General features: G+C 44.2%; 2 protein-coding genes across 2 annotated transcripts; both read right to left on the bottom strand.

Moving 5' to 3' along the window:
- Window positions 1–1,606: 1,606 nt before the first annotated feature.
- On the bottom strand, window positions 1,607–8,113 carry LOC136964527 (uncharacterized). The gene is made up of 12 exons (XM_067258689.1): window positions 8,044–8,113; window positions 7,122–7,157; window positions 6,174–6,275; window positions 5,040–5,164; window positions 4,355–4,756; window positions 4,187–4,272; window positions 3,706–3,830; window positions 3,513–3,572; window positions 3,071–3,309; window positions 2,806–2,953; window positions 2,505–2,614; window positions 1,607–2,189 (listed from the first exon to the last, which is right to left on the bottom strand). Exons 3-12 carry the CDS (start codon window positions 6,211–6,213, stop codon window positions 1,878–1,880), a joined length of 1,647 nt encoding a protein of 548 aa, XP_067114790.1. The 5' UTR covers window positions 6,214–6,275; window positions 7,122–7,157; window positions 8,044–8,113; the 3' UTR covers window positions 1,607–1,877.
- A 9,372-nt stretch (window positions 8,114–17,485) lies between these two features.
- Window positions 17,486–26,058, bottom strand: LOC136961403 (rho-related GTP-binding protein RhoE). The gene is made up of 5 exons (XM_067255129.1): window positions 25,801–26,058; window positions 25,460–25,547; window positions 20,984–21,093; window positions 19,735–19,869; window positions 17,486–19,569 (listed from the first exon to the last, which is right to left on the bottom strand). Exons 1-5 carry the CDS (start codon window positions 25,903–25,905, stop codon window positions 19,321–19,323), a joined length of 687 nt encoding a protein of 228 aa, XP_067111230.1. The 5' UTR covers window positions 25,906–26,058; the 3' UTR covers window positions 17,486–19,320.
- Window positions 26,059–27,573: the final 1,515 nt, after the last annotated feature.

The raw sequence follows: 27,573 nt of genomic DNA on the forward strand, positions 1-27,573 counted from the left end.
CTAAATAAATGGCGGCTTCCCTGGAGGAGTCCCAGCAGGGGAGGGGTTTATACACTCTGCAGGGGATGAGAGGGAGATAAAGCTGGATGAAAACTACCGGGTCTCTGGGCCACTAGGAGCAGAGGACAGATGGGCGTGGCGGGCTCTTCCTGCGTCCAGGAAGGACATTTTGTTTACTCAATACGGAAAGACACGTAGCTGAGGGGGCATAATCTGGCACAGACTGGACAGGGCCTGGACAAGGGAGGGCCGGGTGGGGGGGAGGGGGGGGACTGGGGGTCTGTGGTAAATTTTCTGAGGAAGGATTAGGTTCAGTAACATTACCCGACACAGCGGGACTCACCAGCCCCCAAGGCATTCCCAGGGATGATTTCCCAGGATGAATTGAGGCAAGGAACGGGAGATCCATTCCTTTCATGCAAAAAGCAAACATTCTCCACTCGGCAGCTTTAGGATTTAGGTGGTGGTCTGGCTTAGGGATGGCCTTTTCAATGCCTGGTTTGTGGGTGGCTGAAGCTGCTGGTTTAGCCAGCTAAGCATTATAGATCGACCGTGTTTCTAACAATCACTGTTCAAGGGGTTGTTTTTCCCATTCATTTGCCTGTGAGCTGCCTGATACGTGCAGGAGAGGACCGCTTGCATGGGGAGGGTCGGAGGGGAGAGGAACGTAGAGGAGAGGGGTAAGGTAAGGTGAGACAGTAGACAGACTATGCTCTCAGGGAGGAGCTGATCTGACAGGAACTGGTCATGGGCTGACAGTACGTGGTCAGGGGCTGACTGGAATTGCTCATAAACTGTGGTACTCAGGGACCCCACACCCATCCACAGCTCCTGGGAGCTGAACTCTGACCTCCACAGGCCAGGACAGGAAGCAAGGGTCAGCACTGCAGGAAGAAGACTCTTCTCTCTGACAATAAAGGTCTCTGAGGTCATTGGAGATCCAAACTAAAAGCCAATATTATGTTGAGAGCTACACTGCAAAAAATGCCATTCCAAAAATAAGTTTAAAAAAAATTAAAACAAGATATTTTTGGCTTGTAGTAAGTAAAAAAAATCTGCCAATGGAACAAGTCAAAATTAGCTTGATAAGATTCTTGAAATAAGACAATATTTTCAATATAAGAGACCGCTTAAAATTAGCTTGAAAAACTAATTCTTAGATATATTTTGCTAGTATTGTGAAGTTTTGTGTCTCATAACAAGCTCATGATGCTCAAAAATAGTATTTAAATTAGCTTGAAAAACTCATTCTTGGACATATTTTGCTAGTATTGTGAAGTTTTGTGTCTCATAACAAGCTTATGATGCTCAAAAATACTATTTAAATTAGCTTGAAAAACTTACTCTTGGATATATATTGCTAGTATTGTTAAGATTTGTGTCTCATAATAAGCATATGATGCTCAAAAATACTATTTTCCCCCCAAAAGCTAAGTTCTAGTGCAAGCATTTTGAGACTTCCTGACTAGTATAGAGCTTTTTGTGCCATAATAAAATTCTAATTTCAAGCATATTTACTTATTTATCGTAAGCGCTTCTACTGTAATACTGTACTAGATTTAAGACATTCACCTACTGCTTAAAATACAGAAAAAACAAAAAATAGTTTTGCATCCAACCAACAGATTTATTTAGACAGCAAAATGTCTCAACAAAATGCAGGAATTCGTTTTGCTCACAATGTTTATGGAAAAAATAGCAAATGTGTGTGATAATGATACAACTAAACATCTTACCAATGTGTTCCTCTAAACACAAAATATACCTGCAAAATCAAAATCCAAATAAAAAGCATACAAGGCAAAATGGTTGTTATTATTATAACATTTAGGTACAGGTTTTGTTTGAACCCTAACATGTACATTTGACCACTCCTTTTATTGGCCAGTAAAAGATTTCCACTCAGCCATGCTCTTCTTGTAAGATGGTGTGAGATCTCTGTCATGGATTTTGTCCAAGAGGACCTCTGTCTGTATGACTGAAAGCACAGTAGCTACACATTTTGGGTATGTAAGGTGGAGGGTATAATAGTAGGCCATAAGGTATAAAGCACCCTCAGTAACCTTGTCCTTTGGAAATGTAGTTATTGGCACATCTCCTACCGCTAGGAGGTAGTTGGATGGACCCACAATCAGGACTGGACAGGAGAGAGGGCGCTTCTTCAAGTAGACATCAGGGTCTTCTTTTTCCTTTAACAAAGCAAAGACATCGTTTTTTTAGGATCATCCCTAATTTTTTGATTTCAAAGTAGTATTTTGGAACCTCAGCCAGAGAGGTAAGAGGTTTGTTTACATAGCCTACACATTATTTTTTTGACACAAGTTTTAACCATCTCTAATGCATTTTGTGTTCACATATATCTAGCTTTTGGTGTCTTTGAACACTTAAAACATACAGTAAGAAAAAAAAAAAAAAAAAACTACATTGGGAGCCATGAGAGCACCTTCAATTATATTTTTAAGTACTGCAGTCAAAATAATCCTGCAACATTTTACACAGCTCACCTCAAGGACATGCATCAGGGCTTCGCTCGCATCTTTTAGCCTCTTTGGGGGAGCAGAGGTGGAGGGGAACAATGATGGCAGCACATGTAGGATCTCAAGAGCCTGTTCAGCTGTATAGGAATGTATATTCACAGCCATTACTGTCAATGGTCAAATCTGATGAAAGATATGTAATACATAGAATGGTCCAAAAAGAAGAAAAAAAAGACGACAAGACATAGCACAGGTACTTTTCAGAAAAAGGTCTGAAAGGTCCACACTAAACCCTAATCACCAATAACACCAGAACAATATTGCTTACCTTTGTCCATTCCCATTGGGGGTTTCAGCATCTTTTTCCATACACCAAAAAACTGCACTTTCTGGCAAAATTCATGCCATCTTCCCTTCAGTTCACCAATGAAGTTGTCATTTTCCTTGTCCAAAATGCGTTGAAGCTCCTCCATCACCTTTGGAATATTCAATATAACGAATACAGACATTTAAATGCATCACTTAGGAGGACATTTATATATCTAACATTGTGTGTGATGTTTTTTTATCATGCATAGCCAATTATGACTTACATGTCCTATGTCCTTAAAACAAGGATATGCTTCGAGAATTTTCTTGTGTCTGTCTTCCTCGTGAAAAGAATCAGAGTCAATGAAAGCTCTCCTGCCTACAAGTTCCAAATCCAGGACATGAGACACATCCCGGTGGTTTGGATTCTTTCTTTTGTACAAAGATTGTAGGGTCTTGTAGTGCTTGGCCAAGGTTGCTGGACTGTAGGTGTCTGGACTTTCCAAACCTGCAGGCTTGTTAGCTGTAAGACACAAATATACAGTACCAGTCAAAAGTTTTGAGCATTTTACCTTGCACATGTGAACAAGAACTACTTGCCCTAATATTGATAGTCGTGAAATCAACTACTATAAGATGAATGTAGGTACACATGTTCACCCCTTAAAAGATGCAAACACCCTTATCTCACATACACACAGCCTTGAGGCAGTTGGACAAACTCACAATCAGAACTGGGCCCAGGAGAGGGCTCTTCTTCAGGTAGGCTTTGGGGTCCTCTATTTCCTGAAACACATAACAGACATTCTTCTGTTAAAATAATGCAATTAAAAGATCATTACAATCAATAATGTGAGTGTATAAGTTCATTTGAAATATAACATTTCTCACAAGGGCAGAATGCTAAGTTGAAACTCACCCGTCACTTCACTAGCCAAGTCTGGGCTGCTGCTCCCCTCAATGGACAGATCCAGAATAAGTGTTGAGTCACTTGATTGAACTTCATCTGTGTCACTTGGCAGCTCAAGACGCCTCTTTATAGAGCTGCAAAGATTAGTTGGTAATCAATCACCTAGTACATTGACAGGATTGCTCATTTAGAATAGTGTACACATGACAATAATGGATTTCAGCTTCTCAAATGTTAATATTTTCTAGCTTTTAGTGTTCAGTGTTTCCGCTATGTTGATTTTGTCGTGGCGGCCCGCCACGGTATCAGAAATAGGGCTGTACAAAAGGCCGTCTATTAGATTGTGAAAAAAGAAATTGGATGTCAGCCTGGGCTGTGAGAACTGTTCAATGTTGTCCTGACATTTTATTGACCAAAAAACTGAGTGCTTAATATGGAAAATAATTAAAACATTAGTTGTGATGGATATAACAATTTGTTATAACATTACCTCTTCGAATGTCTGCCATCTGGAGTCTTTTTTTGTGGTGATTTTACATTTCGCAGTCTTTTGTTGAGCTGTGTGTAAACAGTGACCTGTACAAAACATAACAATTTAAATTACCACAAATGTTGAACATGAAATACTTCCCTCATCAACTGGATGCAATTCACTCACCCATGTATTCTTCATGCATTTGTCTTGGAGCATGGGATAGTAAAGTACGATTCTCTTCGCCATTGCTGTCATTTCTGGCTGTGATGGGTATTGTGATTCTCCATCTTCTTTTGCCCTCAAGATGGCAATCATACTGGTAATAGTGTTACGGATGAGCCGGCATCTGAGGTCCTTTGACATTTGGCAGTTGTATTCTTCACCTGTCTTTGATAACTCGAAGTAATGTTGTCGGACATGCTCAAGCTCGGAATCACTGTATAATACATACTCTGGAAAAGATATCTTAATAATCTTTCCTGGAGTTGTGTACTCAGCAGTGAAATTCATTGGAGTGGATGTCTGTGGCATGGGTGACTCTTTACTGGAGAAACCCAATGACTTAGAGTCTTCTTGGCCAGACTCCTGTAAAATAAAAGATAAAAATACTTTATTTACTTTAATCTGTGTTGACATAAACTGCAATGCTGCATTGACGGCTCCGCACAAGTATAAGTAAGCAATCGATTCAATTTTAGGCCATTATTATATTATAATTATATTATCGGTTCCAGCAGGCCAGTTTTATTAGCATAATAAATCAATAAAGGTCGATTTGGTGACTGCCTAATGGTATTGCAACATAAAAAATAATTAGTGCAAAAGAAACAACAAAAGAATAAACTTAACAGACAGCCATGTCACTTACCGGTACCTCAACATGGCAGACCCGCCACACAGCTTTTCTCCTTAAGAAATTCTCAGGCCCTGGGAAAAGATCACGCAAGTCTTCACGGGACAAGGTGCCCATCATTTCATCACTGATGTTTGCAGCTGTAAAAACATTGGAAGACACAGCAAGATGAAACAGTGCTGTCCAATTCACTTAGATGTTTTTTTGAAAACCTCAAACAAGAATTTAAACTAATTATTCAACCTAAAATCATTGAACTGAACAAAATCTTCAGCTTACTGAATTTATTTTCCCAATTTTAGTTAACTTAACCCAATTGGTTTCAAAACTAATTAAGACATAAAATATTCAAAACCATTTGATGGAATTGTCATTCTAAAACAAAATATTCACACATAAAATTAAGAGAACTTCTAAAATACAAGTGTAAGAGATGCTAGAGCTGCTAGGCCATGGTATTTGGCATATGGTTAACTGATAACTAGTTAACTTTAAAATGTTGACAAAACCCTTAACTATTTTTATAACGTTCAGCTTTTTGATATCTATCCAACTTTTTTAAATATCACTGATTATGGTTCATGACTTGTTCAAGCCGTTTCTGAGATTTATATCCTTATTTTTTGGATTGGACGTATAGTTTTGCGTCTCGGTTAACTTATTTGAGATGTGGTGCTAGGTAAATGAATGTTATTCTCTCTGCCCAGTTCGACAGCAATCACAGCTGCACCATTACCGTGGCAACCAAACCGACACGCACCAGGAAAGCAGAAGAACACGTTTTCAAACTGCCTGTAGTCTTATTTTTGACCGCACAGACGTATAAACGATATATATGGTTTCGGCAAAGTCCTGGGTCTCGGAAAATATCCTTACTGTTTGGATTGGACGTATAGTTTTGCGTCTAGGTTAACTTGTTTGAGATGTGGTGCTAGGTAAATGAATGTTATTCTCTCTGCCCAGCTCGTTAACGATAACGGCCACAGCTGCGCCATAGCAACCACACAGACATGCAGTTCAGCTTCCACACTCTTTAGTGTGACTCAAATTTTTGAAATTTATTTCAGCTTTTGGGTATTTTCAGCAATTAAAAAATATATAATTTACCTTTCAGCATTCCCACTTTCTAGTTTCATAACGTTACATTACCCTTCAAAATCGACACTGCCACATCATCCAATTCCTCCATGCTAGCTAGCTAGCTCGGTCCGTTGACGTTAGCTTGCCTGTGGTCCAGCCGTATCCGTTTAACTGAAACGTTACACACCAAATTTACATTAAAATATTGACAACATTTGAATGATATATGATGTGAAGCACAATAAATTAACACCGGATATACCGTTTTTAACTTGCGATAAAACGCGGAGTTAAATCATTCACTTCTAGATGACCGCATGAAGGACGTAGTAAGCACGGTGGGTTTTTGCAAATTGTCTGTTGGAGCATGCGCACCGGGGATATCAGAGTTATTGGCGGGTGTAACTATAGTGATGCTGAGTTTAAAAAAAATAACAATTACAGCAGTTAGTGGGCATTCCGGCTCTTTTTTGTGAGCCGGCTCATTTGACTCAGCAACTTATATCTTATATACTCTGCCTGTAACATCACTGCTTCCAGTATGATTTGGCGTTGTTTCCTATGTTATGTATTTGTATCATTGACTCTGAAACAGCTTTTGAGTCATATTAATACAATGCATAGTCGCAGCCCTGATTTTCGCGTGGTGTGCGGAATTGATGGCTGTCCAAGTGAGTACCGAGTGTATAACTCCTTCTACTACCACGTAAAGCGGACGCACGCGCATCATCTTGTCCAAGTTGAACCGGCCGCGGAAGAAGAATCAACTGACCACGATTTGAGAGGAGCAGGTGAAAGGACCACCAACGAACTTACCAATGCCAGCCCAGTGGATGAGGCCATACCAATGCATTTTTCAATGACTGACGAGGGCCTGAACGTCGTCAATCAAAGAGTAAGTTGTGCACTAAATGTGTTGTCTAAGTTGCCAATGGGCTGCAGTCGTAATTTTAAAAGAAGATAAAACCAGAATTGGAAGTAATATGTAACTGCAATTCCACTAGTTAATCAACTCACCTGCACAAGCAGAGGGCAGAGATATTTCCAGTCCTCCTGTTTGGTAAAAAAGAAATTGTGATCCACTGTTGAAATAGCTACACCTCGAAATCAGCAGGGTAAAAAAGCCAGTCAGCTCAGGGAACTTGGTGCCATAGGGTCACAATATGATGTGTTCAAGGGTGGCTTGGTAAAATGACTCAAGGTAAATGAAATGTAATGTTGCAAATGTAAGGTTAAAAAAAGTACTAACTATGTATATACTTATTACTAAGAGATTCAAAGCAAGTAAAGTAGCCTAATCCTAGTTACAAGTTACATTTCTGAGTAAATGATAAATCAAGATATTTTCAGACTAGCAATAGTAGCAAATCGCAGTAAAGGTTGTTTTGTGCATGTTGTTTTGTGGATGTTTTTATATTGGCCTGTGGTTCCCTAATACTGTATCTGAAGTATCTTTCCTGAAATTCAGCCTTGGTGCATAATTACAGCAACTATGAGCAACGCTGTTTCTGTGTCTGTAGCTTTAAATGCTAATGAGGAGGATAGAGGCAGCAACTATGCGCTAATGGGTACAATGTATCGCAATGGCTCGTAGGCCCGTTGCTGTAAGATGCGTCGAATTTGCCCATTCTCATCTGACCACCCTGGTTTGCAAAGATGCACACTAAGTCATTTCAATGAGGGGAAAGGCGGATATCGCGTGCGCCATAACACCAACAGAAGAACGGTTATCCAGATAACAAAGAAGTGTACAACACTTCCATTTCCATTTGAATAAAGAGTCTAATAAACTTCCATACACACTTGATGCTATCTACTTTTACATTAGCAACAGTAACTCAGCTGTTAGTTGCTAATGTTACAGCCACATTCTAAGGGTAACAAGCTAGGTAACCATATACAGTAAAGCAACACAATTATATAGCGTTAGTTGACTTACTTGTCCGAGGTTTGTTGCTGTACCAATGGGAGTTGGTAATGATCCAGTCTTCAATATCAGACGGTCAGCAAGGCCAGCTTATATTGCCCCGAGTTGTGGAAACAATCGTCGCTGAAATGTTTGGCGCAGACATGCAAAACTTTGGGAAGTTTCTTTAGTGGTGCTATCAATGACAAAATTTTCCCTGTTATAATATGTTTGCTGTTAATCTGTTTCAGTGTGGATTTCAAGAAGCTGAGGAGGGGCGCATGAATGTTGATGTTTCTAAACACGCAACTGCATTTATGCTTCAAGCCAGAGAAACCCATCGCCTGACACAGGTAATATGCCATTAATTTTCCAACTGTATTTCACTGTTTCTAGCGAACATAAAAACAGCGACTTAAAAGATGCCCATACTACTTTTTTCAATAATATCATCACTGCAAATAAACAGTCCTCGGTTTCTTTTTAAAATTACTGACCGCCTATTAAGTAATCCAGATAAAGTTTTCTGCTAGCAGTCAGGTCAGAAGGCTCATTCGAGTGTTTTAAAAGGTGCTACATAAATAAAATACACCTAAAATTAAACTTAAGTAATTGTATCCTGGCTGATGTGATCTCAAGTAGATGGCTTTTAGGTCAAACATCCAACTGAATATAATTTGGGGGGGGAATGTTTCTCATGCATCTTGAGTGACCACTTGTGATTTATCACATCTGACAGACACACTTTGCATACACAATCTGCCCATCCACTAAATCCCATTGGTCAAAACGCATTAAACAGGTATACTTAGTCTTAAAGTCTTAAAGTTGCAGAGGGCAGTATGATTTTTTAAATGTATTATAGTTTTGGTGGAAATAACTTATTTTGATCATTGCATTTCACTAACAGAAGTGTTTATCTTAGTGTGTTTGTGAGTTTCCATGTTGACATTTTTTGTATGAGGTTTATAATATTTTTTTTCCTTCTCCCCAGAGAACTGTTAACCAGTTGGTGAGTGAAGTCCAGCAATATCAGGCGGTATTATTGGAGCATCTAAAACTGAAAATGAGCAACATAATTGAAAGACATTCTGGGGACATGGATCAACTAAAGAGTGATGCAATGGGGGTATTTGACCAGTTTGTTGACCCTTTCAGTCAGATTGCTTCCACCCATTTGCAGGATAAGACCATCAGAGAGCTGTTACAACCTGTTGAACCAGAGATTGTTGTCGCAAAACAAACAGTATCTTATGTTAAAAGTGGAGACTCCAGAGTTCTTACGATTAAGGACCACTATTTTCATTATGTACCGTTGGTAAAGAGTTTGGAGCAGCTCCTATCACATCCTAGAATTTTTGCAATGATTGATGAGGGGCCACAGCCATGCAAAGATGTTTTTTTTCATGATTTCATTGATGGAGACATTTTTAAGTCACACCCACTGTTTTTGAAATTTCCCACAGCATTGCAGTTGATTTTATACACAGATGAAATTGAGCTATGCAATCCTCTTGGATCTCGGGCAAAGAAAAACAAATTATTATTGATTTATTACACATTAGGTAACATCAACCCCAAATACAGATCAAGACTTGCTGCTATTCGTCTGCTTGCCATGGTAAAATCAAAAGATATATCCCATTGTGGTATTGATGAGATATTTCAGAGGATAAACCGCAACTTAACTGAGCTGTGTGATGGTGTTCAGGTTTCCACTGCAAATGGTGCGAAGACCATTTATGGGGCGCTTATGTCTGTGTGCGGAGACACTCTAGCACAGCATGAAGTGGCTGGATTTAAGGTAGGAGTAGGGTTTGCCTACAGTAAATGCAGGCACTGTGAATGCAACTTTGAGGACATGCAGGAACAATTTAATGAAGATTTGTTTGTTAAAAGAACAATTGCAAGTTATAACAGACAATGTAATGACATTGAAAAGGCGAGTACTGACTTTCTAAAAGACAATCTTAAGACGACATATGGTATAAACAGGAGAAGCAAATTAACAGAATTTCCTCACTTTGATATAATCAATCAAACCCCACAAGACATCATGCATGTTATTCTTGAAGGTGTAGCCCCTTATGAAATCAAATGTGTTTTAAAGCATCTTGTGCTTTCAGGGCATATTGACTTGGACACATTCAACAGTGCAATTACTGGTTTTCCTTATTCTTCTGTGGATGTAAGGGACAAGCCTTGCCCCATATCTATCAATACACTGTCATCAAATGACAATAAATTGAAACAGTCTGCTGGGCAGATGCTGGTTTTGTTAAAGATCCTTCCATTTCTCATTGACAAAATTGGAGAAAATGATTACACACAAATGCTACGTAAGTTGTTAGAGATCATCAAAATTTTGTTTTCATCTATTATTGCTCTCTCAACTCTTTCAAAACTGAAGCTTTTAATTGAACAACATTTAAATAATTTCAAGCAACTGTTTCCAGATGCAAATATTATACCTAAACAGCATTATCTGCTGCATCTGCCTTCTCAGATTAAGGCACTTGGTCCTGCAGTGAGGCATATGTGTATGCGCTTTGAGTCAAAGCATTGCTTTTTTAAGCAGTGGGCTTTGAAAAGTAGTTTTAAGAATATTTGTAAATCTCTTGTGAAGCACAACCAACTTTATGAATGTAGTCAGAATGTGCATGAGAAACATCCAATTTTCTCAGCTGAATTTGACATGGGCCCAGCCTCTGAAGTAAAAACATTTGACTATGTAAAAGCTAAGGTTAAAGACTTTTTGGGAATAGCGCAAGTTGAACATATCATTTCTGTACAGTGGATTATACAACATGGAAATAAGCATACATGTGGAAAATCTTTGGTTTGTTCTAATGTCATCAATGATACTCCAGAGTTTGCACTTGTGAAAAACATCTATATTGTAAATGCATCAGTGTATTGCTTTGAATGCCAGCCTCTCACTACAGTTGGGTGGAATGATTATTATTTGGCTTATGAGGTGGAAATTCCTCACCTAGCTCAAGCCAATATTTTCATGGATATTGAAAATCTTGTTGATTATACTCCATACTACTATGTAAATGTCAACAACAGAAAGTACATTCCAGTGAAGTATGACCTCACAGACATCACTAGTCATCATTCTAGGTTTTGAGTTTTATAATAATTAATATTTCTATCAGCTAAATAGGGGGAAAATTGGGTGGTCCAGATCAAGCTTAGATTGACTTAAAAATAGATTTGGCTTTGATGTAGCAGGCTTTCTGTCAGCAGTATTTGTTATATGTTTACCATGTCACATGGTCATTGTTTTATATAAATGGAAGAAATAGTCACACTGTATTAAATGTATTATAAGAGTCATAATGCAATGTGTCAGCAGTTTTCAATAAATTGATGTCTTGAAGTCTTTGTCTTGAAACAAGAAGACTAACGTTTTCCAACACAGCATGCTTCAAAATGGTATGACATGTCAAAAAAGCTTGTTTCATATGAGATATGACTTCAAACAAGATATTTTCAAGACTATTTCACTTAACAAGATATTCAAGATGCATTGTCTAAAAACAAGTTCTTTATAACTAAATGAAATCTTACTCTTTAGGCGATTGTGTCTTATATTAAGTGTGATGATACATTTTGACAAGAAATGAGCAAAATACGCTTGGTAAGATTTTGAGTTTTTGCAGTGTAAGAGCAAGAGAATCATGAATATTCATGGTTGTATTCCCTGCCTGTGAAGCAGGAACACTATGCTCTGATTCTGTTAGTAGCTGAAGAATCTACCAGTTAAGCCAACAGAAAGTTTCTTGCCTCTTAGACAGTGATGTTTTGATTTCCCAAAATGTAAATGAGATACTTTTATATCCCCAAAACATGTTACTTTTGTAATTAGGTGTTGTCCATAATAATGGGACTGTCACAGCAATCCTGTTCGTAGATGATGGGAGGACATGTTAATGAAACAGCGTTGTCATGCATGTTGTGTCTGTCGTGTCCCAGAGGAATGCTTAACATTGAGACCAATTAGAGGCTCATCCTCTATCCTCGCTCATACACATCCCACAATTCATTAGACAGAAGGTAATTACTAAGCAAACACACACAGTCCCCCCGTCCCCCGTCCCCCCAGGGCCTCAAGGTGAAAGAAACAAAATGACAGACGCATTCGAGGCTAGCACCTCTCTGATGGGTTTCATCAGTTCATGACAACAGTTCAGGGGGAAAGGGACTGCTCGGGAGAAGACAATGAAAGTGACTGACACGCATGCAAAGAGGTTTCCGAGTCTGTTGCGTCTCCCGAGCATGTGGGGTGACTTGCTATGACGACGGCGGCTACAACGTCAGCTGCTCATTATGCTCCCACAACCGTACAGCGTTGATGTTTGAGTCGCTGTCTTTTACCCCCCCCTCCCCCCCACACCGTCTCAGTATAATTTCATCACTGTGCACGATTACGATGACGTTGGCCAGCATTTTTGTTGGTTTCATTTTAATACCCATATGGCACACGACAAGACCCAACGTGTCTCCTCTCTCCCCCTCTCTCTCTCCGACAGCCATCTCCTCCCCTGAGAAATCAGACCCATTTGTCGTCTTAATTACTTTCGGCATCGTTTTGAAGGTCAACAGCCAAATCGGATTCAGGCAGCCTGTTCTAATAGGTTCATCAAGTCAGGAATTAAACCCCTGAACCTGACGATTGATTGGGACGGTCCCAGAGAATCCCGACCGAGGCCTTGACGACAGAGCCTTGACAACAGAGCTGACGTTATGGGCTCTGGGTTTATCTGGTACATGCTAATGTGGCGATGCTATCAGCGGTGCTTAAGACGTAATTACAGCCAGCGCTCGGGTGATGCGTTATCACAGCACTATCGGTTGGCACACAACATGCATTACACAACATGCAGTAAGACTGGGACCTGAATGTGTTCATTTCCTGAGTTTAATAGAGGGTGATATGACCTCTGGATGACGAAAATCGTGATTAAGCAGGGGGATGTTCGGTGGCTTGGGCTGTAGACAGCAGAGACATGGTGCACAGGCGTTCCATCATGTCTTGGTGCCATTCACCCTGAAGCACAACGTGTTCATGAAACCCAGGTGAGTGATGTCATGTCTGCTTCTGATAGTCGGTGACTCACTCAACAGGTGGAGCGGATCCAGAGCTCAGTGTATTAGATTAGTGGGATCTAAGTATAACCACAACCCAGTAAAACACTGCATGGACCAGACTGCATGGATCATATCGTCCCTCATACAGTTTCCAGTCCTGTTTTGTATTTTCTCACATACTATGGTCATTGCTTATACGCCAGGCATATTCTGAGTCCTCTGTCATTTATTGGAGTACAGGTTGCATATTTCAGTAACCTGTTGTTAGCATAACGTGCTACATATTTTCATAACTTATTGTTAGCAGTACGTGCTACATATTTCTGTAACCTGGAAGGAGGTTGTATCAGCGGGGTCCAGACTAACTTCAAACACGTGAGCAAATCATCTGGGTTGTTAGGACAGAAATGCTTCCTCTACGAACGGCTGTACCCGAACACACAGAGAGAGAGACGCATATGGAGAGACACAGCTCTGCTCCTGGGAGGAAGATGAGGGCAGCTCCACACACACTCCCTGTTTCTCACACCAGCAGGGGTGAACCCTGGAACGAGAAGGCCCAGGTGCTTTGCAGTCTCAGTGGCCAGACTTCAGCCCCCTCTGAGGGGGCCCAAACAACCATAACTTTTCACTGCGAAACACATCCCAGAGAACCGTGCACAGCCTCGACAGTGGGAGTGAAAGTTTCGTCTGGGTCTGTGAGAGCTTGAACATAATGTGGGACAACAGAGAAAGAGGGGCCAAAAAGGAGGCCCCGAAAGGCATTCTTTCTCATTGTGTCATTCTCTCCCCCTTCGCCTTAACAAAAAAAAACATTTGGGCCGAGGTAAAATGAGGAGTGAAAAAAAAAAAAAAAAAAAAACCCTCACAATCACTCTCATGCAAATGTAAAGAGGCTGTTGTACTTGTTGTCATGGTGACTACCATTATCCATATGTGTGTGTTGGAGTGGGGGCTATGCCAATCCCCTGCCCTCAATCCCCCCCCCTGCTCCCACCCCCCCAGGGGTGTCAGAGTGTCAGAGAGATGAGGTTCTGACATGCACAAGCAAGAGACACGGTTCCATCAGAGACTATATGTTGGGGGAGGAGGGAGGGGGGGGAGGGTGGGGCGGGGGTGAGGTTGGGGCGGGGTTGGGGCGGGGGGGGGAGTGTAAATTAGTGTTCCACGCACAGACAACAGCCATCCTCACGTCCCCCCGGCTCGGGGCTCCGGGCCGAGGGCCGGCTCCGGCAGCGAAGGTGGACGATGACGCGTTCAGTCGGGATCCTCTGAACTCTCAACACTTCAGCGCAACGACATCCTCAAAGACTGACGTCTCACGAGGGCCTCGGGGGTGCTGATAGGGATGGACCCTCTCTCACAAAGAGAGGGTGTGATCCACCGTGGAGACGGCAGGTCCCTCAGAGAGACACCCTGTCAGGTTGATTGTCCGTGGGGGGACGCTCTGGGAGGAGAAAGGGCGCTGACCCCCAGTGTGACGCCTGGGTTTAATGGCAACGCCCCCTGCTGTGGAGGAGGGCCGGCGTGGAGGTCAGGAGGGGTTAATCTGGACAGGGCAGTCACACGTTGGTCCTGTCTCGCTGACTCTCTCTCGCTCCGCTTCTCTCTCTTTACCTGTCGCTCTTTCTCACTAACAGTCTCTTTGTCCATTGCTCTGACTCTCATTATTTTTCACTCTCTCCCTGTCTCCATCGCCCTCTCTCTCCCTCCCTCTCTCCCACTCTCTCTCCTCTGATAATGACCAATCCTTCTCTGACCCTTGACCCCTCTAGCACACAAGCAGAAGGAGACCAGCTTTTCAATTATTTCCACTGGTCCCACTGACCATGCTGTCTGAAGGTTCATAACAAATGACATGGGCAAATATGATGGTTATTTAATAGGATTGGACCACGGGTTGAAAGGTCAGAAGTGAAGGTGCAATGTAGCTGTGAAAAATACCTATTTTCAGCAGCTTGTCTGTTATCTTCTTCCTCGACAAAAGCCTTTTTGGTTCTCATCTTCTACTTCAACTAAGTTTAGCCACAAAAATAATTCATTTCTTTTGCAAATCGTATTTGATTTCTTCCTGAGATTTGGAGGTTTCATCAAGTCACTAGAATGCTACAATGGAAATGGCTTCCAAGCCTATAGTCACTCTAGGCTTTGTCTAAACAACACCACCAGGAGTGAGAGGGTGTGGTGACTGGCTCTGATTTCTCTCCCAGTCTCTCAACAGGAAATCTCACCACCGCTGAGTCACCTCAGGGGTTTGTATCTCACATCGATGCTAGCCGGTCTGACACACTGCCTGGGCTCTCGGCGAACACATAGTCTTTGTCTTTAGAGTCCAATATCCTTCCCCGTATGGATAAATCATGCTTGCTTGGTCGATCTCAAACATCTATATCTCCATCCTTTACCACTCACCTCTGTGCTGGGCCCTGGGGTGGTATCAATACTAGCTCCACAGCTGCACAGCTGATGACTTCACTCGGCTCTGCAGAGACATGCAGACGAGCTGACCCAGTTATCTGACATGACTCCACACTGCTCCTTCCAGCTTTGACGGCCACTGGAGAGATAGCGAGAGATGACCCGCCCTTCCCTGCATCCCTCTCGTCCTCTCCTCCACCCCCCCTCCCTCTTTCCCTCCCTCTCTCCCTCCCTTGCTTCTCCATTCTCCTTTCTTCCCTACGTCTCCCCTCTCCTCTCCTCCCTCCCTCCCAGCATGTGGGTCGTGAGCAAACTCATCAGAGATCATTATGAAATGCTGCAAACATCCTCTGTTTAACTTTGCTCAAGCACTGTTTACAAAATTTATAAAATGCAGAAAATCTCAATAATCGGGTTTAATCTTGGAGCTCATATCCTGCTGAGGAGATGCTAGCGCTGGGGTGTAGTAATATGATGAGAATGACAACATTTGGCTCTGGGGGAATCTCTTATCTCAAGTCAGTTTGCATATATTTATTGTAAACGCTGACTCCATCTGTCTTCATCTTCATATGATTGTTTGATCTCAGTAAAAGCATGGAGAAAAACATCTAATACGTTTGCCTGTGTATTTGTGTGGGCTTATATACCAAATGGTGCAATGCATATCTCATTAAACTGGGTTGTGACTAATGAACAGGAGAGAAGGCAAAAAGCAATGTTCTTCTGTCAGGTAAAATGTCTTGAATATTGTCGTCATAACAACGACATCTGGAGGTAGAGTCAAAGGAGTAACTGCATGCCTGCTAGAGACCTGGAGGTCAGTCATCTCCTCTGGGGCCGAGGTCCAGTCCCGGTCATCTCCTCTGGGGCCGAGGTCCAGTCCCGGTCATCTCCTCTGGGGCCGAGGTCCAGTCCCGGTCATCTCCTCTGGGGCCGAGGTCCAGTCCCAGTCATCTCCTCTGGGGCCGAGGTCCAGTCCCGGTCATCTCCTCTGGGGCCGAGGTCCAGTCCCAGTCATCTCCTCTGGTGCGCACCCATGTTCCTTCCACCCATGTCATGAGGACATCTACAACCTCTCTAGGGTCATTCTGATTAAAAGACAGAGAAAGAGAGGGAGAGGGGTGCTCCATTATCAGACTGGGAGGGGGAAGTTGGATTTGTAAAATTAAAATAGCGATGATTTAATAAATAATGACTGACTCACAGAAGTGTCGGATGTGACAATGATTGAACTGCAATGCATGGGGGGTCTCTACCATTGGAGTCCCCGGTTGCAAGCGCCGTTTTCAGCATGACAGTGCTGTTATGGGAGGAAATGGTCCGTGAAAAAATACATCATGGCCAACAACTGCGCTTTCAGCGCATAATAGGCTACATCAAGAGCAGTTGGACGGCGCGGTGCATTCCTCGCTCACAGGCTCAGGATCAGCGGGGCATGAATTCCTCAATTTCCCGAATCTGTTGAGCAGACGAATCCAGTGTTGTCTAAATCATAGTGATTCACAAGGCGCTCCGGTTCCCGAAGCTCAGTCGCATAAAACATTTCGTCAGATGCTAACAACCGCTACATTTAGTGGGTGAAAATCGTCAGTGGAGGCCAGGATGCATACGAGATACTGTCAAAGCGGCTTTAGTAAAATATCTTAGACAACGTCCGTTTACAGAAAAGGCTTGTAGGCCTACTGCTTTGGGACCGAAGAAGACAAGATGTAATGCTTGACCCAACAAGCATCTTATTTCTTTACCCAATATACTTCTGCTTGAGAGGATTCTGCCTACTGCGCTGCAGTCGGATATGCCCTCTTCGGAACATGGATATAAAAACTGCATGACAAGAGAATGTGACTTAATGAAGCTCTCACGTAGTATTTATGCAGGAGGCATGCAAAGTCCCAAGTGATGCAATTATCTGTCTCTCCTCAACGGGTAAGTAACAACAGTAAAGGAATAGCAATTTTACAACACAACTTTATTGGCAAGGGAAGAAAAATATATAACTTCAATAAATACTGTGGAAACACCAATCATACAGACGTACAAATGGACGAACATTCAAAAAGATAGATGTTCTACAGCTAACACCGTGGCAACTTTAATTTAACTATTTTCAGACAGTAAACACCTCAGAGATCCTTCTGAGAGCAGACTGCCGAACGTCTCCAGTTCTGGAAATGTTTGGTTAAACTAACCAACGACTGAGATAGTAACGGTACGATATGTAACGATACGTCATGAGGGGGAGGAGACTGACCAGGATGTGCTTCATGAAGTAATGAGGATGCCAGCTACCGAGTCTGTAAGCTCGTTAGATACCCAACTCCACCCCCACCCCCGTCCTCTGATGATTCTTCATCAGTGAATCCCTCTTCAGAGTGAATCCCTCCAGACCAAGATGTGTATTTGCTGCGAATTTACTCCAGAAAGAATCCTGATATTCTCTTATGAACCCTTCATCCCATACAACCTTGTCTTTCAACTGTAAAACATTGTAAACTGAACCATGGGCCCTTCCAGACAGCAGGTCATGTCAGAGCAGGGCGAGGCTGTACAGAACATGCACCCAGACCCCACAAAGGCCCATGGACAGTGAGAAACAGGAGGCTTATTCAGTGGGTTTGAGGTGTGTGGGAGAGCTGCAGTGGCTTGTTCTGGGGCAGGGGGTGTCCAATGGCAAGGCTAGAAGGTGGCTAGCGGCTTGGTGGAGGGGGGGGGTATAGGGCTTGTAATTGCTGTGGTTGAGGCATGTGTGTGTGTGTGTGTGGGGGGTTAAGCATGTAGAAGTGGTCTGCTTCACCCTCCTCTTCCTATCTGTGGTCGGAGGCACTGCTGTCAGGGCTGCACGCCAGACTTGGAGGGGGGGGGGGGGGGGGGCACACAAGCAAAGCACACGCTAGAAAATAGGCTGTGCTACTGCAAGCGACCTCTGCCCTGTTCAGATTCTTTGGTTGTAAATTAAATAAGCAACAAACGGGAGGTTTGAACAGTGCTAGAACGTTTCGCAGACAGAGCAAAGCACATTAAAAAGGCGGCTTTCAGATACCATTGTTAACAGTGCGCAACAGCGTCGACCAAAACACACATTTCATCTCCATTTGAATGTTTCAAGGCAGTAACAAAAGAGAGTGGTGGAGGGGGGGGGGGGGGGGGCTTGCCTGTGCAACCACAGTGAGAGTGTCATTAAAACGTCTTGCCAGACCCTGCGGCCAGTGCAAGAAATCCATAGGCCGATGATGATGTCGATGAACAGCAGCAGCAGCCTTTCGCTTTCTAGAACAATTTTCTCACTGGTGATTCCTCCATCTTTTTTTTCCTTCAAGGGCAAAACCTTAACCTGACACCGCTTATAATAACTTCCTGTCCGGATCCTCGACCTGGGCCACAAAGGTTATGATGTCACTACGGGGGGAGCAGAAGAAAGGTCTGGTAGAAGTCAGAAGTCTGCATGTCTTCCTGTGTGGCCCTAGTTTGCTTTGTTGACAAGTTTAGGCTTCAGAAATTCCCCAAACTTTTTTTCTTCCAGAAGACATTGGCAAGCTCCAGACATTTCCTTCATTGTCTCCAGCCAACAGTCCATGATTCCTGCAGGACTGTAGAACAGGGTTTAATATTGTTCGTGGTCCAGGACCAAACAGAGAGATGAGCAGATGGTTTAAAGTGCAGAGCAGTGTGGCACCCCCTCTCAATGCTTGGCACGTGTGTAGAAGAAGAGAGGAAGCTAGTGCTCCGTGTCACTTCCTCCTCATCCCGATCCCATTCGTCCACAACAGCGACAGTGTCCCTAGTCTTGGCCAATCACATGATGGCACAGCTCTTGGCCTTGTCTTTGCGTATGTCCGAGGCCACCGCCGCCAGCTCGGGCCTGTTGGGCATGTGCGAGATCCTCTTGGTGGCCCTGGAGGACTTGCTGCGCTTGACGTTCTTGCTGTTCTTGTTGACGCAGGCCAGCGTGGCCACGTGGAAGATGTCTCTGACGCTGTTCTCAGACTGCAGGGAGGAACACTCGATGTAGGGGGCACTCAGCTGCTTGGCCATGTTGGAGCCCTGAGAGAGGAGCAGGTACACACACACACACTGTCAGAATCTCTTCTAACCCCTAAAAGGAACAAAGTCAGTTCATGAAAGGGAAAACTGTTTGGATTACTAGCAATCCTTTTAGCACTTTCCATGTTTATACAGGCCAGAACGGACATGATCATCAACACCCACCTGATCATATGACACGGGTGTCTGTCTGTGATTGGACAGCTCCACCAGAGTGGTGAGGTCGGTGCGGAGGTCCGACTTGCAGCCCACCAGCAGCATCTTGGTGTTGGGGCAGAACTCCTGGATCTCACCTCTCCACTGGAGGACAGAAACATTTCAAAACCAGGAAAGCCACATTCAGGGGTTTCTTCTGGAGCACTGGTCTTCGGCCCTGGTCTCAGGGCCCACTGTCCTGTTATGTTTGAGATTTTTCCATGGTTCAAATTAATTGTTGTTATAGAGTTCTCCAGAAGCCTGATACCCATTCATTTGAATCAGGTGAGTTGGAGCAGGGAAACATCTAGAACACACAGGACAGTGGGTCCTGAGGAACAAGGTAGATGACTACTGTTCTAAAAGACAACACATAAGGCTGCATGGCTAGATGACAGCCGTCCTGCTTGGAGTCCCTCATCTCACACTGCCAAAATAATGAGCCACTCTTGAGTCGGAGCTCTTCACAACGACAGCAGTACAGGAAAACATCCTTAACTACTGTATTTGCTCAGGGATTATACTGGGCCATGAACTGCAAGCCTTCCTCTAAGAAGGGCATTATTCAATGTTGCCAGTCTCTGTACAGTACTTAGTCTGATCCTTGCTGTCTGTGTGTGTGTGGGCCAGACATGGGGCCCTAAGGAGGGGAGGTGTGTGTGTGTGTGAGAGTGAGTGAGTGAGTGAGTGAGTGAGTGAGTGTGAGAGAGAGAGAGAGACACAGGCTGGTGATTGTTTTCTACAGGGTATTGCTCCCTCCTTCTCTTTCACTTTCCCTCTGCCTCCTCACTTGACCACACTACTCCCAGCTGGTCCTGTACTCAATGACAACACAGGTCAAAGGTCACCCTGCCTGGGTCACCACGTGAGAACCGTCCTGCTCAGCCTCACGTGAGTCTGAGGAATCAACCCCCCCTCCCTCCAACACTCTCACTCTGTAGTACAACCCCCAAACCCCCTCCCTCCCAGCCTCTCTCACAGTGGTACGACCCTGTCCTCTCTGGTACGGACCTAATTCTGTTTTTCCTGCCAGAGGAAGCTTTTCAGAAACCACTTGACCCAGTAACACAGAGATGGGGTTTCTAGTGAGGGTCAGGAGACTGCGTGAACATACTTCCTGCTCCACCTCCGGGGGGGGGGGGGGGGGGGGGGGGGGGGGGGGAACACAGGTGATGCAGCTTCCTGGACGTAAACGCTCCCATCTCTCTCCGTCACTCACCTTCTTCAGCACGCTGTCCAGGGTCTCTGGCCGGCTGATGTCAAAACAGATGAGGACAGCGTCAGAGTCCGGGTAGGAGAGAGGTCGCACGTTGTCGTAGTATGGAGAACCTGCCGGCACATGCACACAGGTCAGGAACAGGAGTTCAGGTAAACCATAACCAAAACATTTCATTTCCTCTTTTCTGCCATGCATATCTCACAACATCAATGACTCCGGTTGCAGTTCCAGAAAACTCTTTTATAACGGTTCCTTCAGACCTGACAGAACACGCATCCAACAATATTATTTCATCAAACATGTAAACTGTTGCTCATTTATGCTTCCAACTGCCTGAGGGACTGTTCTCTGGACCATAAACGTCCATACACACAGAAATCAGACAAGGAGACATTTTATTGAGGGAGTTTGAGGTATTTAAGACACTACAAGCACCCTTATAAAATTCTAGATAAATCTAGGCATGGGAATATATCTGTACCAGATTTACTGTCTGCAAACTATTACATTTGCATAGCCAGACATAAGACCCATCTGCATTTCTCTGAATCTGTATGAACATGTTGTACACAATATCAAAGCTTTTGTTTTCTCAAATAAATGGGCACAGTTCATTATAAAAAGACAAGCCAGGCCGAAAGCTTGTAAAGGTAAATCACTGAAGTCAACAGCACCCGAGTCTGCAAGACGTCCAGAACAACTAACAACGGAATATCTGGGTGCCATGGAGAACACTGTGCCACTGCCAGGAATCCTGGGAATTTTGTTTTCATCCATATTGCTGGGACATCCTTTGAGACCAGCAAACTGGAGGTGATAAAGACCCGAATCCCCCCCGCGTCCAACCCCCCACATTGTCGTCACCCCAACAGCTGACAGAACACATACAGACCCCTGGGAGGAGAGGGTGAGAGAAGCCGGAGTATTCAATCATTACTGTCAGAGAAGAGGAGGAGAAGGTGGGGGGGGAGGGGGACAGGAGAGGCGCTTTTGTTCCTGATGTTACGCTGACAGTTACGGTATTTGATGATGACAAGTCATGGGGCTTGTTTCTAGGAAACGGGGTGGGAGGGGGTATGGAGTTCCATCAAACAGGAATGCAGATGAATGTATTCAGCAAGACTGACTAGGAGTTGTTTAAATGGATGGCTTTCCGTCGAAGGAAAAACTAGGTGGTTAGATTCACTAAATTATATTAACATTTCACATCCGCATGAATTTGCCACAAAACCACGCATGGCCCTAATGCAACATCCAGTCTGCACTTAAAATCATAGTCTCAACATGGGCAGCCTCATAAAACATGTAGAGGGGAACACATTTGTGGAAAATGTGTCAAACCACAACCTCGAGTTGCCATGACCAGATCCACACAGACATTTGTTCATATCTGGGATTCCCATCATTGTTCTGGCTCACTGTCCTCTCTGGAACTGCCTACAGGACAGGACAATGTTTGTTCTTGTAAACGGTTAACTAGCCTGTAAATATCCCCTGCCTGTCTGTCTGGAGAACCCTTAACCTCTGGGATGCCTGCTAGCTCGCCCTCATCTGACCTATACCCGTTTGCCCCAGAGAACCCAAGGATGGGTTTTGTCGTAGCAAATTGGTGAGAATCTGTGCTTCTTACCAAATTCACCTACAGACTCAAAAAGCTTTATGTGGCTTTGTGACAGCCAGTCTGTTGAGAGCTAGATGAGGCCACACATTGTGACACAGGGTCCAGCAGGTCAGACTAAACAGGGGGATGATTGCCATGCTGACTGGCAGATGATTAACTTGATTTCCCCATCAGCCCTGAGGCAAGTCCTGCCCACCACCACCACCCCCTGAGCCACACAGCTCAGCCCATCCCTGCCTCACACCACAGCTGTCGGACTGAAAGGTCTTTGCGAGGTTCAAAGGAAAGAGCTCCCAGCCGACTCTGAAGAACATTCCTGTGTGTATTTGCATTCACATTAACCACAGAGAATCAGCCACAATAATCTGGGAAACGACAGTTTCCACTACCACCCTGGGAAGAAGGGAGTCTGTAAACCACAACCCTTTCCAAACAAAAGACCAAGTCCAGACGTTTCACCAGACAGAGAAGCGAGGAAATTACTTGTCTGCTCCAGTGGCATCCATTTGTAAACCGGGAGGATCGGAGCGTTGATGACCTTTCCACCCTCCGACCAGCGAAGTAAGACCGGACATTAATCTCCTCTGATGATGGAGGACATGTTTTACCGTGTGGAGAGGAGAGGTCACTGGGGACTCCCGTCTCTGTCCCTGACCACTGACAGGGCCATCACTTTCTGTGGGAGACCTTCCATTACTTCCATATGGAGCCTGACACAAATGGTGAGCAGTCTGTCAGAGGGAAGCTCCATCATAACATCTCCCTGTCTGAGGAGAGGGTTGAAAAGCTGCTCCATCATAACATCTCCCTGTCTGAGGAGAGGGTTGAAAAGCTGCTCCATCATAACATCTCCCTGTCTGAGGAGAGGGTTGAAAAGCTGCTCCATCATAACATCTCCCTGTCTGAGGAGAGGGTTGAAAAGCTGCTCCATCATAACATCTCCCTGTCTGAGGAGAGGGTTGAAAAGCTGCTCTATCATAACATCTTCCAGGTTGCTCCACACACGAGTTCCATTGCAAGCGATGCTTAGGGCGTGAACGTGAGAAACAATGTTGCCAACAGATACTTCTTCTACAGCTAAAACGGAGGAAGAAAAAAAATTGCTTTATAAATGATACATTTGGTTACTACCATACAATACTGAGAAGTACAGCCGTGAGTCGATCAAATATTTGTCATAGAAAAAAAGGCAAAACCTTTAATTTCATGGAAAAATATAAACATGCTGAGCAGGACAAAACATGCTTCCAAAACTCAGGATTACCAACAATGGGATCTTTGTGAGGAGAGAAAAAAAAAACAAGCCTTTTGTGAGTGGCATGCCAGACATGCAACTCCAGTTTCCCCCAATCCAGATGCCCCAGCTAAAAAGGAGATCCAGTTCCCCCAACAGTGACAGAGGGTTAGAATTAGATCCCCCAGGCACAGCCACAGAGGAGAGGACCAACCCAAATCCACTTTGGCCAGCTTTCTTGTTGTCTGAAGTAGTGAAGGGACAACCTCAAAGACCCTCTGAGAAAACATGTTGTGATATTCACTGAGAATCAGCAGCTGGCAGAGTTTCCAGCCATGTGTTTTAGAGTTAGCACGCTACCAACACAACGTGCTACCTACAGTTGGGAGCACCGGCCTAGAGCCTGCCTCTAAGCCTCTCCGCCCTCTACTGGGCATGTGACCCGTCTCAGACGGAATTTACAGTACAGGAGACAAAGCACAGGGACAGCTGTCAGCAAGGAGTTAATGATTGACCTCTAGATTGTAATGAGCATTGCAAGGAAAGCTTGGACTTATTACCTGCTCTGAAGAACAGAAGACAACAAAAGATGTCCTCCTCCCTCACCTGATTGATAAGCCCGTTACCCTCTAGTCCTCCAACCCACCCCACTGCCTGGATTCACCCACTTCAGAATGCTGAGAAGGGAGGGGGTGGGGGCCCACAACGCAAACATGACCCAATTCAACATGCACAGGTCGCTGTGGCATTGGGCAAGCAAGCCGTGTGCCAGGCACCCCACTTCTCTACAAAACTGGAGGCATGAATTCACCTGCCTGTTGTTTTCTCCCATTCTAAACAGTCAAGCCCTCTCTATTGCCATCAAGCCACTTGTTCCAAAGTCAAAGTGGTTTTGGTGTTAGATCCCCTACTGCTACCATAGCCAAGAATAGCGAACAACTCGGATGTCCCTCCTGTTGGTTTCCGGCCAGATCCTCGGGAGACTGAGGGCCAGCTCTGAGGAGCCAGGGGAGGTCAGCTCTCACAAGCTCTGCTGTAAAATCAGACTCTGACCTGGCCATACCTCCGCTATCGACTGGAGGTCACAGAGGTATCCCAGAGAGGCCACTCACCTCTCCACATGCCCACGCTCTACAGCTCTGAGACAGGCAGCAGGGGGTGGGTCAACCTCAAAGCAGGTTGTGAGTAATGTGGCAGGGGTCAGAAATTGCATTCACTTTTTAACGTCTCCTTCAGTAGGCTATGCCTTCCATTAATCCTATATTTGGTGCCAAACACGCACCTGCTCAGAGGCGTAAAAAGCGGGTATGTGGACACTGCACACAGGAAGACATAAATCCGTGACATATAGCATCCCATCATCGCATTCCTGCAAGTCATAGTCATAACATTCTCATAACATTCTTCTAGGGTCAAATAGTAGTTGTCTGGGCAGTGAATGACCGCTCAAATTACAATTTCACGGCAATTCCGCAAACTCGTAATTTCCCCACAAACTTTCGAATGTGGTGGACTCATTTTTAAACCGATGTTTCACTCCCAACTGAGTGCGATTCATGCACTTGTTATTCAGATGTAATATTATAAATACGATGCTAACGTAGAACACGAAAAACCTCACCTGATGTGTCCCAAAGACTGAGTTCTATTCTTTTAGTGTCGATTTCAAAACTGGCCGTGTAGTTTTCAAACACCGTGGGAACATAGGTCTATGAAAAAAGGCATAATAAAATTAGTTCTCTTCAGAACATATACAACAAACAAATCCATAAAGGACATCAGTTTATCCGCATATTTTGTTGGCTATCGTTTTCTTAATGATGACATTGCAAATAAGAAACACCGGTCGTGCTTTAAAATGATTTTGCCCTATAAATGTTTTTCATTGATAGGCTATGCCTTCGTCTCTGCGAAAAGTTCCAATTTAACGGTAAACTATAGGTCAACATGTTCTCCACGTACCTCTGGAAAGCAATCTTTCGCGAAGACATGAAGTAAAGCTGTCTTTCCGCACTGGCTGTCCCCGACAACCACTATTTTACACTTCACGCTCTGGTTGGGATCCATCCTGATTCAGGAAAAAGCTTGTACACAGAATCTGGTCTCCTTCATTGACTTTTCAAGGTCCGTAGTGAACTGATTTTACAAGCTGCGCACAATATTCATTCCAACAGCCGAAGCTCCATTGATTGTCTTACTTTTACACACGTGAACACCCCCTGCAAGCAAAATCCCCGTAGATAATAGACAAAGATGCGCACGACGGACTATATACGAAGCTATGAACCAATCGCCTTCTTCACTCATTGGATGTCCGCCCCTTTCCCTCGTGGAGGTGATAAACATTGTCACGAGGACAGCGCCCCCTACGTGTTTCTGTTGTCACCAGACACAGTCCGTGGATTTGAGAAACGGGGGGAGCGGAATGGGGAGAAGCGAGTGGGTGGTTCAGTTTCATATGATCCTAACTTCAGGCCTGGTCCACTGGGCTATCGGTATGCATTCGGTCTCTTAACCTATTTAGTCATTTTCAGCTGTGAAATACTGTGCTGACTGCTGGGCTAATTAGTGACTGATGTAACCTTACCTGAGACAGGTGTGAGAGCAGAAGCGCCTAATTGGTGTGCCCTGTCTGCAGTCTTTGGTGAAATACAAATACTTACATTTAGTCATTTAGAAGACGCTCTTATCCAGAGCTACTTACAGTAAGTACAGGGACATTCCCCCCGAGGCAAGTAGGGTGAAGTGCCTTGCCCAAGGACACAACGTCATTGCACAGCCGGGAATCGAACCGGTAACCTTCATTACTAGCCCGACTCCCTAACCGCTCAGCCACCTGACTCCCCCCCCCCCCCCTCCTCATTACTTCAACCTGTTCACCTTTTCAGCAATTCAGTGACTTTGCAGAAATAAGTTTACTTTTTTAGCTTAATAAAGGGCTGCGCGTGGACCTGATGTGTAGAATCTGTTTTTGTGGAGATGAAGCCGAATAAGCTACTAGCCTTTGTATGTTCAATTTGTCAAATGGTTTTCTTCCGAGGCCAGGGGATTAATTCAATTATCTGTGGAATTAAAGGATAAAGGATACCTAAATGGTTTAAGATTACGAGCAGGAGGAGAAAGGCAGATTAAGATTGTCTGTTCGTCAGTTGACGGCGTTTGATTAGAATAGTGAATGCTGTCAGGTAACGAGAATTAGGCTTTCACCGCTATTCTCCTGTACCAGCACGACTTAACCTGCAAATGTCTGTGCGACTGTGTACACCAGACGTGCGCGTGTTCCGGTGACGAATATGAGGGATGACTGGAAGCATTTAACATCTGCTCCCTCTCGCGCCGAGAGGAGCAGGTCAGTGACAACTGGGCGCTGTGGCGTGGCAGAGACTCACTCCCCGCCACTTACTCAGCCCTGATGAGTCGCCCCGGTTTGCCCCCGGCTGCTCCTAGTAAATGCATAATGAGGTTTCAGATGAGGGAGAAGATTCCTGATTCGCGTGGAGGGAAGCACTTCATTTGCAGCCTCGCCCCGGGGCCTTGCGTTTAGTGTCTCCCTCCCCTCTACGCTAATGGTGCTGACTGCTGCTAATGACGTTCGCTCCGCCGCAGCTCACAACTGTCACTTTTCGAATATGCAAATTCTTGTAAACATGGGACGCGGAAAATAGGCTACAGCATGTGTCTGTCATGCTGAGGAGAAATATTTATTTTGTGGAACATTGAAAACACGTTTGGACT

This window comes from Osmerus mordax, chromosome 2 (assembly GCF_038355195.1).
Source record: "Osmerus mordax isolate fOsmMor3 chromosome 2, fOsmMor3.pri, whole genome shotgun sequence".
Classification (NCBI taxonomy): domain Eukaryota; kingdom Metazoa; phylum Chordata; class Actinopteri; order Osmeriformes; family Osmeridae; genus Osmerus; species Osmerus mordax.

Bases quoted from the DNA above. Each gene is read 5' to 3' on its own strand.
- LOC136961403 (XM_067255129.1), bottom strand. From the start codon at position 25,905: ATGGATCCCAACCAGAGCGTGAAGTGTAAAATAGTGGTTGTCGGGGAC. The intron at 25,548-25,800 runs GTACGTGGAGAA...CTTTTTTCATAG, and splicing joins CGAAAGATTGCTTTCCAGAG to ACCTATGTTCCCACGGTGTT. The intron at 19,570-19,734 runs GTGGGTGTTGAT...CTCCTCTCTCAG, and splicing joins CACCCGTGTCATATGATCAG to GGCTCCAACATGGCCAAGCA.
- LOC136964527 (XM_067258689.1), bottom strand. From the start codon at position 6,213: ATGGAGGAATTGGATGATGTGGCAGTGTCGATTTTGAAGG. The intron at 5,165-6,173 runs GTAATGTAACGT...ATGTTTTTACAG, and splicing joins GGCAGTGTCGATTTTGAAGG to CTGCAAACATCAGTGATGAA. The intron at 2,954-3,070 runs GTAAGTCATAAT...AATATTCCAAAG, and splicing joins GTTTTAAGGACATAGGACAT to GTGATGGAGGAGCTTCAACG.